At 36.8% G+C, this 13,149-nt stretch overlaps 1 protein-coding gene across 2 annotated transcripts in view; it reads right to left on the reverse strand.

The window, feature by feature from the left end:
- Window positions 1-13,149, reverse strand: part of DYNC2H1 (dynein cytoplasmic 2 heavy chain 1) — a gene marked incomplete at its 5' end in the record, with an annotated part of 370,982 nt that overhangs the window by 153,700 nt on the left and 204,133 nt on the right. For both annotated transcript variants that reach the window (XM_082660860.1, XM_082660861.1), the window contains 2 exons: window positions 10,486-10,558; window positions 11,547-11,678. In XM_082660860.1, coding sequence (XP_082516986.1) covers window positions 10,486-10,558; window positions 11,547-11,678 — 205 coding nt within the window. The remainder of the gene's footprint in view (window positions 1-10,485; window positions 10,559-11,546; window positions 11,679-13,149) is intronic.

The following is a 13,149-nucleotide window of genomic DNA, read 5'->3' on the forward strand; positions in this document are numbered from 1 at the left end:
ACTCAGTAATTTAAACTATAATTAATTCAAGAAATAATTCAGAATATGAGTGCAGAAGTATGTACAAGAATTTTCCTTGTAGCTCTTAATACTAGTTAAAACAGGGGAAACACAAGTTTTTAGAAACAGTAGTCTGAATGAGTAATTTCTGATAGTGATATAAAGGAACTGAAGTTACAAAAATAGTGAAGTAAAAGATCATGCACTTAAAAGTAGATTAGCACTGTTTGAGGAAAGCAGCCTAGGAACCTGTTTGGAAAACTGGGAATTTTGGAAGAAAGCACTAACCATTCTGTCTCTAGACTGCTGTTCTGGACTAGAGCTGCAACATTTCCAGCCTCCAGCCAACTCTGCTCGCTTCAGACTGGCCACCACAATCCTAATTGGCAAGAACCAATTCCTTAATACCTATCCTATTGCTCCTGTTTCTCCTGAATTCAGTGGGTTTTGTATATTGACAGACCCCTTGGTTTGTCTCAAGTCTGAAGTCAAGGGGAGAGTCCGTCGGCAACCAAGGACCTCTCTGTTCAGTCCTGAGCAGGATTTTCCTCAAATTGTAGGGCTTGTTCGTATACTTGTGGCCCTAAATATATAAAGGTATATGGTTATACCATCCCCTAGACTTTCTCTAATTGTTGAATATTGTGCAATGCTTAACATATTAAACCATTAAAGCCGTCTGTCCATTTATCTTTATTTCAAATATCTGAACATATGGCCAGCATATACTTGAGCTCAGTGTTTGATGATGAAATTTAAATGTGGATAAAATAAGAATAGTATACCCATGAAAAGAAAAGTAGATTAGGCAACATGATACCATATTGTATATGCATCTATGTGCCTAAAAAGAATAGAAAGGTGTACATAAAAATGTTAATGATGGGCTTCCCTGGTGGCGCAGTGGTTGAGAGTCCGCCTGCCGATGCAGGGGACGCGTGTTCGTGCCCCGGTCAGGGAAGACCCCACATGCCACGGAGCGGCTGGGCCCGTGAGCCATGGCCGCTGAACCTGCACTTCCGGAGCCTGTGCTCCGCAACGGGAGAGGCCGCAACAGTGAGAGGCCCGCGTACAGCCAAAAAAAAAAAAAAAAAGTTAATGATGATTATCTTGTAATGATGGAAAAACAGGTGTTTCTCATCTTTTTACTCCTCTATATCTTCTCATAGACCTCTAATTAGATGTACTATGTGATAAGAATATGTCAAAATGTATATAAAGATATTTTCATATAAAATGACCACAAACATTTTTATTATATGCACTATGAGCTACTGTCAGTTTGTTGCAAATGCTCCTGAGAAGGATAGGTAATTCTGGTATATTTCTCCTTATCTTTTCTAACAACTACAGGCGTATCTCAGAGATATTGTGGGTTCAGTTCCAGACCACCGCAATAAAGCAAACATCGTGATAAAGCAAGTCACATGAATTTTTTGGTTCCCCAGTGCATATAAAAGTTATGTTTACACTATACTGTAGTCTGTTAAGTATGCAAGAGCAATATGTCTAAACAAACAATATAAATAACTTAACTAAAAAATACTTTATTGCTAAAAAATGCTAACCATCATTTGAGCCTTCAGCAAGATGTAATCTGTTTGCTGGTGGAGATTCTCGCCTCATTGTTGACGGCTGCTGACTGATCAGGGTGGTGGCTGCTGAAAGCTGGGGTGCCTGTGGCAATTTCTTAAAATAAGACAACACCGAAGTGTGCTACATCGATTGACTCTTCCTTTCACCAATGATTTTTCTGTAGCGTGCAATGCTGTTTGGCAGCATTTTATCCACAGTAGAACTTCTTTCAAAATTGGAGTCAAATCCTGACACTGCTTAATCAACTAAGTTTATGTAATATTCTAAATCCTTTGTTGTCATTTCAACAATCTTCACAGCATCTTCACCAGGAGTAGAATCCATCTCAAGAAGTCACTTTCTTTGCTCATCTGTAAGAAATAACTCTTTATCCATAATTTTTTTAATCATGGGATTGCAGCAATTCAGCCACATCTTCAGGCTCCACGTCTGATTCTAGCTCTATTGCTATTTCCACGACATCTTCAGTTACTTCTTCTACTTAAGTCCTGAACCTCTCAAAGTCATCCATGAAGGTTGGAATCAACTTCTTCCAAACTCCTGTTCATATTGATATTTTGACCCCTTCCCATGAATCGTGAATGTTCTTAATGGCATCTAGAATGGGCAATTCTTTCCAGAAGGTTTTCAACTTACTTTGCCAAAATCCATCAGAGGAATCACTATCCATGGGAGCTATGGCCTAAGAAAATGCATTTCTTAAATAACAACACTTGAATAGCAAATTATTTCCTGATCCACGGGCTGCAGAATGGATGTTGTATTAACAGGCATGAAAACAACACGAATCTCATTGTATATTCCCATCAGAGCTCTTGGGTGACCAGGTGTATTATCAGTGAGCAGTATTATTTTAAAAGGAAACTTTTTTATTTTCTGAGCAGTGGGTCAACAGTGAGCTTAATCTAGTATACCATGTTCTAAACAGACGTGCTGTCATCCAAGCTTTGTTGTTCCATTTATAGAGCACAGGCAGAGTAGATTTTTAGCATAATTCTTAAGGGCCTGAGGATTTGTAAAACGGTAAATGAGCATTGGCTTCAACTTAAAGGTACCAGCTGCATTAGCCCCTAACAAGAGAGTTAGCCTGTCCTTTGAAGCTCTGATGACAGGTATTGACTTCTCCTCTGCAGCTATGAAAGTCCTAGATGGCATCCTCTTCTAATAGAAGGCTGTCTCGTCTACATTGAAAACCTATTGTTTAGTGTAGCTACCTTCACTTATTATCTTAGCTAGATCTTCTGGATAACTTACTGCAGCTTTTACATCAGCACTTGCTGCTTTACTTTGCACATTTATGTTGTGAAGACAGCTTCTTTCCTTAAAGCTCATGAACCAATCTCTGCTAGCTTCAAACTTTTCTTCTGCAGCGTTCTGACCTCTCTCAGCCTTCGCAGAATTGAAGAGAGTTAGGGCGTCTCTCTGGATTAGGTTTTAGCTTAAGGAAATGTTGTATCTGGGTTGATCTTCTATCCAGACCTCCAAAAATTTCTCCATATCAACAATAAGAATGTCTCACTTTCTTATCAGTCATGTGCCACTGGAGTAGCACTTTTAATTTCCTTCAAGAACTTTTCCTTTGCATTTATATCTTGGCTAACAGTTTAGAGCAAGAAGCCTAGCTTTCAGACTATCTCAGCTTTGGACATGCTTTCCTCACTAAGCTTAATGAGAAAGACACATGACTCCTCCTTTACCTTGAGGACATTTTAGTGTTATTAACTGACCTAATTTCAATTTGTTGTGTCTCAGGGAATAGGGAGGCCTGAGGAGAGGGAGAGAGATGGGGGGAACAGCTGGGTGGTAGAGTAGTCAGACACACATAATGTTTATCACTTAAGTTCAATGTTTCATGTAGGCATTATTTGGCACCTCAAAAACAATTACAAGAGTAACATCAAAGATCACTGATCACAGATCACCATAACAAATATAATAATAATGAAGAAGTTGGAAATATGGTGAGAATTACCAAAATGCAACACAGACACAAGTTGAACAAATGCTGTTTGAAAAATGGTGCCAAAAGACTTGCTTGACACTGGACTGCCACAACCTTTAATTTGTAAAAACTACAGTAACTGCAAAGTGCAATAAAACAAGGTATGCATATACTGACTGAAACATATGTTTTATTTGGAAAATACATGCCAATACAGAAATTATCTTTTAAAAGTTAAAATGATTACCATATCATTTCTTAATTTAACAAACAGACACTTTAAACTCCATGAGGAATTTTATCTGTTTTGCTCACCATTTTGTATACAGAGCCAAGCATAAATTCAATTATTATTTCTAACGTTAAAATCTATAAAACTCTTAGAGCAAAAGATAAGCAGAACACTCTATGACATAAATCACAGCAAGATCCTTTTTGACCCACCTCCTAGAGAAATGGAAATAAAAACAAAAGTAAACAAATGGGACCTAATGAAACTTCAAAGCTTTTGCACAGCAAAGGAAACGATAAACAAGACCAAAAGACAACCCTCAGAATGGGAGAAAATATTTGCAAATGAAGCAACTGACAAAGGATTAATCTCCAAAATTTATAAGCAGCTCATGCAGCTTAATAACAAAAAAACAAACAACCCAATTGAAAAATGGGCAGAATACCTAATAGACATTTCTCCAAAGAAGATATACAGACTGCCAACAAACACATGAAAGAATGCTCAACATCATTAATCATTAGAGAAATGCAAATCAAAATTACAATGAGATATCATCTCACACCAGTCAGAATGGCCATCATCAAAAAATCTAGAAACAATAAATGCTGGAGAGAGTGTGGAGAAAAGGGAACCCTCTTGCACTGTTGGTGGGAATGTAAACTGATACAGCCATTGTGGAGAACAGTATGGGGGTTCCTTAAAAAACTACCAGTACAACTACCATATGACCCAGCAATCCCACTACTGGGCATATACCCTGAGAAAACCATAATTCAAAAAGAGTCATGTACCAAAATGTTCATTGCAGCTCTGTTTACAATAGCCCAGAGATGGAAACAACCTAAGTGTCCATCATTGGATGAATGGATAAAGAAGATGTGGCACATATATACAATGGAATATTACTCAGCCATAAAAAGAAACGAAATCGAGCTATTTGTAATGAGGTGGATAGACCTAGAGTCTGTCATACAGAGTGAAGTAAGTCAGAAAGAGAGAGACAAATACTGTATGCTAACACATATATATGGAATTTAAGAAAAAAAAATGTCATGAAGAACCTAGGGGTAAGACAGGAATAAAGACACAGACCTACTAGAAAACGGACTTGAGGATATGGGGAGGGGGAAGGGTAAGCTGTGACAAAGCGAGAGAGAGGCATGGACATATATACACTATCGAACGTAAGGTAGATAGCTAGTGGGAAGCAGTCGCATAGCACAGGGAGATCAGCTCGGTGCTTTGTGACCACCTGGAGGGTGGGATAGGGAGGGTGGGAGGGAGGGAGATACAAGAGGGAAGAGATATGGGGACATATGTATATATATAACTGATTCATTTTGTTGTAAAGCAGAAACTAACACACCATTGTAAAGCAATTATACTCCAATAAAGATGTTAAAAAAAATTCCCACAGAAGATAAATATATATTCATTAATCCAATTTATACAATATTTCAAAGTATTGGAACATTTTGGATTTAAAGAAAAAACTCATGAGAAACAGTTTACTGTTTAAGATAACACAGGTGACACTCATGTTACTGGGAATTGCATGTTAGCCATTCCACCCACAAAACTCCTGTAAAATCCACATTGCACTTTAAGTAAACTTAGTCTATATATAATCACTGGTTTTAAAACCCAACTAATTTTGACTCATGACAGCATTTGAACTGTCAGTGTCAATCATTCAAAGCTATTCAATAAAGTTAAAGAGCCAAAAATGTTCATCCCATTGTGAATTATCAAAGCATAAAACTACTTGTAAATCACTGGGATCTTATATTTTGACCTTGACGGTTAAAATACATAAATTCTCTCAAAAGAAAAAAAGAACTAAAAATAAGTCAACAAAGTAACTCTAACCTTTATTGTATTTTATTTTACTCAGACAAAATGTTGAGATAATAAAAAAGAACTAATTTGCAGTTTAAAAAGGAAAGAATATTTGTTTTTCTGTTTGTTTTGTTTTGTTTTATTGCGGTACGTGGGCCTCTCACTACTGTGGCCTCTCCAGTTGCGGAGTACAGGCTCCGGACGCGCAGGCTCAGCAGCCATGGCTCACAGGCCCAGCCACTCCGCGGCATGTGGGATCTTCCCGGACCGGGGCATGAACCCATGTCCCCTGCATCGGCAGGCGGACTCTCAACCACTGCACCACCAGGGAAGCCCATAAAAAGGAAAGAATATTGCTCCTGTACTTTTTAGGTATCTGAGTAAAGAAAGCAGCAAATACTATCAAACTATTGTAGTTAGCAAGTATAGTTGATTCAGTATTCCTCATTCATCTCATCCTCCTTAACAAAGAGACTGATAAGAAAATTACTTTTCCTTTATCAGAGAAAAAAGACAACTCTTAAAATGTAACACAAATATCAATAAAAAGAAGGAAAATCGACAACCACTATCTAATCTAACACACATCAACCAATTAAATGGGAAAATACTCTTTAGAAATGCAATAATACTCAAGCCTGGAAACAAACAAAAAATGTCCAACATTTTGTGGTAGAGTAAAATTCTAAAGATACCACTTTCAAGATTCCTACCCCTTGGTTGTTCAATCAAACACTAACCTAGGTACTTCTGTGAAAGGACTTTGTAGATGTAACTAAGGTCGTGGATCTTAAAATAAGATTATCCCATATTATCCAAGTGTGCCAATTTAATCATTTGAGCCTTGGAAAGCAGAAAAACTTCTCCAGCTTAAAGTCAAAGAGATGCAGCCTGAAGAGAGAACAGGAGAGATGAGGCAGAGGGGGCGGTCAGAGATGTGAAGCATAAGAAATCAATCTGCCATTGGTGGCTATAAAGAAGGAGGAAGGGGGCCACAAATACAATCAAAGAATGCAAAGGCTTCTAAAAACTGAGACAGACTTCTAAGAACTCAAAATGACAAAAAGAACCTCAATTGTCCAACTGCATGGTGCAAATTCAGCTGAGTGAGTTTGGAAATGGATTCTTCCCAGAACCTCCTAATAAAAGTCCAAATGACCAACACCTGTATTTATTTAGCCTTGGGCAACTTGGATCAGAGAAACCAGGAGGGCCTACCAGACTTCTGACCTATAGAACTATGAGATAATAAATGGGTATTGTTCTAAGCTGCTAATTTGCGGCAATTTGTTACAGCAGCAATAGAAAATGAATACACATTTCCTTATGTCCTTCCTTTTCTCTTAGAAACAGATGTCACAGGACAGATTGAGCTATGGAAGCAAAGATCATGGGATGGGATGTTAGCATGGATAAGAGAAGTAGAGGAATGTAAAACGAGGAAAGGCTCAAAAAGACTTTTTGATGAAGAACCTTTGAGAAGTTACTGGTTCTTGCAGCTATTGCACCATCTTCTGTGAACATGAGTACCTCAATACACACAGCATAATATTGTGCTCAGAATAATTATTAAATCAGAATTACAGAAGTCAGAATATCTGCATCTGGTAACTGCTATTTTGAAAAAGTAATGCAGTAGACTGTGTTAGTACACAAGGCTTGGTTTGTAGGATTATATTAAAGCAGCATGCCTGAAAGTTTTGAGGCATGTTCTGCTAACTTAAATCTTCAAACCAAAACTACTTTCATAAATGCATCTTTATAAGTTACTATTTTAAAGTTTATAGATTATAAAAAGGATTGCTAAAACTTAATAAAAGTCTTTCCATATGAATAATGTTTGAGAAATTACATTTGAAATCAAATCTCTAAAATTTGATTAAAAAGATAAGTGCTTGTCGTTTTCCAGCAATATGAACTTTTAAAACTTATTCATACAGTAAAACCTCCAATTTTATATAAAAACTGTATTAATAAACCACTTGACCAAATACAAAGTCATCAGGCCATATACCAGTATATATGGCTTTTGCTTAGAAATAGGTAGAGTATAATTTTAGAAGTATATCAAACTTTCAAAGCATTTGAATATGTGCATATCATGAGGTTTTCACTTATGCCATTAAACCTTAAATGTCATTTAACCTAGAGATGAAATAATACAATACAGAAGTATTTCAGAGAGTAGGCAGAGGGTCAAACTACAAATTCAATAAGAAAGGTCATGTGCAATGTGGCACAAAGAGCATATTTTTAAAGACTACATGGGTGAGAAAAGAATAGCCTCCTAAGAACTTCTCTGAAATTGCCTCATTTTACTTAAACTTGCATTAGAGTTATAGGAACAGACAAAAAATATATATAAATGAGCAAGAAATATATCAGTTAGTGTTAAGAAATGGGTAAAGAATTAAAGCAGGTAGATGTGTTGGTACTGATTAAATGGCCCGGAAAGGCCTTTCTGAAAATGCAACGTTAACATCTGAATGATACAGAGGAGCCAACAATTAATAAAAAAGAAAAAAACAAACAAAAACAGAGAACAAACAGTGCAAAAGCCCTAAGGTTGTTTTCCCCACGAAGGCACAGTGGCAGGCAAGAAGGAAGCAAGATGAGGTTAGAGAAGAAGGTTGGGGCCAGACTGTGTGGGGCTTTGTAAGCTTATACAGTTGACCCGTAGATAATGCAGGGGGGTTATGGACACTGACCGTCCACAGGCAAAAATCTGAACATAGCTTAGAGTTGACCTTCTGTATCCGTAGTTCCTCTGTATCCACAGTTCCTCCATACCCGGAGTCCCACATATTCAGATTCAACCACCTGTGGATCATGTAGTACTGTAGTATTTACTATTAGAAAAAAATCTGCATAAAAGTGGACCTGCACAGTTCAAAACCATGCTGTTCAAGCATCAATCATATATAAATCTGGAATTCATTCTAAGTGTTTTTTGAAAAGATTTTGGAAATGTTAAGCAAAAAAGAGAGATGATTTGGTTTAAGTTTTTAAAAGCTCACACAGCCTTCTGGAGAGAATGGACTGAAGAGGAAGCGCAAACTGAGGCAGGGAGACCGATGAGGAAAGCGGTCTCTGATTTAACACACACTTACAGTGCCCATGCGCCAGAAGCTGTTTAAGGCACTGGGGCACAACCATGAACAAAACAAAGCTTGTGCCCTCATGTGGCTAATATTCTAGTTGGGGAAAAGGAAATTAATAAACAGGTAAATAACAATATGTCAGATGGTGATAATAGTTAAAATAAACAAGGCAAAGGAGGATATGGAGAGCTGAGGAAAGAGTACATTATTATATAGACAGTGCTCAGAGAAAGTATTAACTTAAAAGATGACAATTGAGAAGAGAAGCAAGGGTGATAACTGGGGGTGGAAATCTGCTGGAAGTATGAGAAGTAATTAGATTCTCCACATTATGAAGATAGAGCCAAAGCTACGGCAGTAAATGAGGTGAGAGATGATGGTGGTTTGCATTAGGTTGGTAATAATGACACCAAGTAAATGAATTCAGAGTAAGTTTTAGAGTTGGAGCCAAAAGGACTAGCTGGTAGATTGGGTATATGAAGTAACGAAAAGAGAGAAAGGATCACTTCTGGGTTTTTTGTTTTGAGCAACTGAGTGGATCCTAATACAGACAAATCAAAAGTTCTGTATTGGTCATCTGACATTCATAAGAAAACATCAAATGAGCATCTGTATATATGATCCTAGAATTCCACAGCGAGGTTGGGGTTAGAAATAAGAGATATAAAAGTCAGTAATTTACAAATGATATTTAAAGTCAGGAACTGAATGAGGTCATGAAAGAATGTATAATAATGAAAGAAGGGAACCCAGGGCAAGACTGCAGTGGAAGGAAGAATATTCCAACATTTAGAAGGAAGAAAGAATACTCCAACATACAGAGAAGCAACCAATAAAGGAAAGAGAAAAGGAAAATCCTAAAAGGATTGAGAAATGAAAGAGGAAACATAATAATCAAGAGAAGAAAGTGGAAAGTGTTTAAAGAAGGAACAAATGGACAACTTTGTTGAGAGATCAAGTAAGATAAAAGCACAGAAGTCACTATTGGAAATAGATATATGGAAGAAGACCTCATTAACCTTAACAAGAGCAATCTTGTGGAACTTTAGGGAGGAAGTACAAATAGAATGAGTTGAAGGTAGAATAAGAGTTGAGGAAATGGATTACTGTGGTCTTTGACTATGGACACACTTTCAGGATGTTTTGTTGTAGAAGAAAATAAAGAAATGGGATGAAAGAAAGGGGATAGAGGGTCATGGGCAGCATTTTTAAGACAGGTGATACTAAAATATGTTTGTATACTAACAGAAAGGATCCAGTAAAGAAGGTGAAATTGATGATTCAGGAAAAAGGGATAATGGCAGGAATGAAAAAGGAAAGAGCAAATGGCTGGCCTTTAATTGGAGCAAGGACATTCATTCAGAGTAACAGAAGGGAAAGCAGAATGAGTATGAGTACCATTGTAGGTAGCTGGTAGAACTGTTAGTGGGAAATAAATATTTTCTGTCTTATTGCTTCTATTTTCTCAAAAAATGGTAGTAAAAGGTTACTTCAAGGGACTTCCCTGGCGGTCCAGTGGTTAAGACTCCGTGCTTCCAGTGCAGGGGGTGCGGGTTTGATCCCTGGTAGGGGAACTAAGATCCCACATGCCCCGCGGAGTGGCCAAAATAAAAACAAAAAACCAAAAAAAACAGGTAGAGATTGTAAGATAAGTACGATAAAGGGGAAAAAATGTATAATCTTTCTAAACTAAGGTCAGCATAGAATAAAATGTAAATTAAAAACACATACTTCAGGTCACTGGTCTAGTTCTAGAAAAGAAGTGTACTTACCCAGAGTTTTACATGCAAATAGAGTCATGGCACTTTGCAATCTGTCTGGTCTGAGAGCCTGTACCACAAGAACCTTAAAATAAAGTACAGAGTATTTTTAAATAATAAAGTTCCTATAACAGCTGTAACTAAACAATAGTTAATGTTAAATCAAACGAATGTTTACCACAATATTTACTATGCCTAAAACTGTCACAATAGGTATATAAAAAGACACGTCTTTAATAGCCAAAATATTACTAAAATTCATCAGATCTACCATCAAAAGTAAACATCAGCATGTAAGGGTCATAGCGTTAGCTATGTCTTCAGGAACTAATAAAGGGCCCAATGGCCGGTGAAAATAAGGGTATGTAGGTAAAGCATTCTTGGTGACAGCAGTGCAGAAGCATAAAACTCTTAACCAAAATTTTCAAACTACCAATTTTATGCTGAATCATATCTATCTGTTCCTAGATGTTTAAGTTTTCAAATGAAGTTTTTCTCAGTTTTTTTTTTTTTTTCATTGTTTTTAAACACACTTGGTGAAACAGAATTCAACAAGGGGCAGAAGCACAGCCAGCAGCCTAGTTAAGAAATATAAATGGAAGGGTCATTTCCTGGAGTGTCAACTCCTGTGTCCTCTCCAACCTAAGACTTTGGTCTAGCCAAAAGACTGAGTGGAACCCACCAGTAGGTTTCATCATTATATTTCAAAACAAAATGGAAAAAAAAAGTTCCCTGTTCCTCACCATAAGGTCTTTTCCTTAGAGAGAACCCTGGGAAAAGAGTGAAGAACCTGTACAATCTATACTTAAACTTATTTCGGTAAGACGTGTTCTCTATTGAGAAATCCCCCTTGGGTCAGAGGCAGAGGAAGTAAGAAAAGCTACAGTGGGAGACACTCTACCCAGAAACGTTGCCAATGATTTCACTGTCTGGACAAGGTGGCAAAAGCAGAAAGCCTTTTCCCACATATGCCCATTAAGGTTATGTGACACCCTAAAGGCAAAGCTTTTATTTAAATGGCTTCTGAGTGACAACAGAAACATTAAATACATTTACGCGTTTAGACAATTTACCTGCTGAAATAAGGAAACTTTCTTTGCAAGAATAGATGGAAACTCTTGCTCACACATTGAATTATGATAATAAGTATGCCACAAAGCTACATCTTCAAAACAGAGGGTCTGATAAAGACTGGGGAGAACAATCTAAAAAATAAAAATAAACATATATACTGAGCTACAAGCAAATATAAATACACATACATACATCCATACTAAATACACACACACACTAAAAAAAGTAAGTGGAAACCAATTATTGATATTTACCATTTGTTTTCTAATTCGTGTTGGCTTATTTAATCACTTCTAGATCAGAAACAGTATGGCAGACTTATCTAATCCAGAATTAAATAAAAGCAAATATTTCCAAAGTAGTACTAAATCAATACTGCAAATTAACAAATCTTTTCTCTATGTAAAAACATTTGTACCTATCTCCACCTTGTGGAGAAAAGAATACTTTCATTAAAACCACGTGCAAATTTTAACCATTGCCAGAATGGAGTTCCATGTTAGAGTGCAAAAATATGCCCAGTTTCAAATCTTGACTCTATACTTTCTCAGTGACCATAAATAAGTGACTATATCACTCTGGGCCTTAGTTTTTTAATCTGTTAAATGAGGACAATAACAGTAGCTCCCTCACAATGTTGAAAATATCTAATGAGATGATCCACTTTCAAATTCTGCATACCTTGAACATAGTAAGTCATCAATAACTGCTGGCTACTCCTACCGTTTTAACCATGTGCTACTGTACCATTAGAATAGTTGTGAAGAAAAGCAGGGAAAGGAAAGGAAGAATGGAAACATATGTTACAGATTTTGAGAGAAGTATATTTGTCTTTCATTCCCCACAAAAACAACACTTTAGCCTGAGTAAAGAACACAGACAGAACTGTTGGGAGTTAGGCTTTTTCTTCCCCATGCCCCCATCCTCACTGCCCAAGTCATACCAGGGGAAGAAACTGTGGGGAGGGGAAAGAAGGAAGGAGAGAAAGAGAGGAAAAAGACACTATATTTGGAAAACCTACATATCAAAGGCATGTAGGAATGTGGTGTCAGAATGCCTTAATTAAAATCATAGTTCCAAAACTTCCCAGCTATTTGATATTGGATAAATTATTTAACCTGTCTACACCTCAGTTTGCTCTTCTCAAAAACAGGCATAATTATGACTTCTTCAATAGGTCATTGTGATAATAAAATAAGTAATGCATCTGAAGTATTTAACATGATGCTTGGCACATAACAGTTCCTCAAAAATATGTATGAAATTGAAAAGAAAATAGGTTCATGCATTTTGCAACTCGCTGCACTGATTCTTATTTCTCATCTGTAAAAAGAAAGTTAATAATACCTCCCTCTTAAGGTTTGTGTGATAATTGAATAAGATAATTCATTTGAAAATGTTTTATAAACTAAAATGATAATAAAACACTAATGTATATTATAAACTTTCTCTGAATAGGAAAGCCCCCCTTTCCTAAATGTTTTGCATTTCTTTACTTAACAAGAAATTAGTATGTGAAAAAAAGCATCATTATAATTTTTTTTTTTTTTTTTTTCCCGGTATGTGGGCCTCTCACTGTTGTGGCCTCTCCTGTTGCGGAGC

Source organism: Grampus griseus (genome assembly GCF_964374135.1).
Source record: "Grampus griseus genome assembly, chromosome: 8".
NCBI classification, from domain to species: domain Eukaryota; kingdom Metazoa; phylum Chordata; class Mammalia; order Artiodactyla; family Delphinidae; genus Grampus; species Grampus griseus.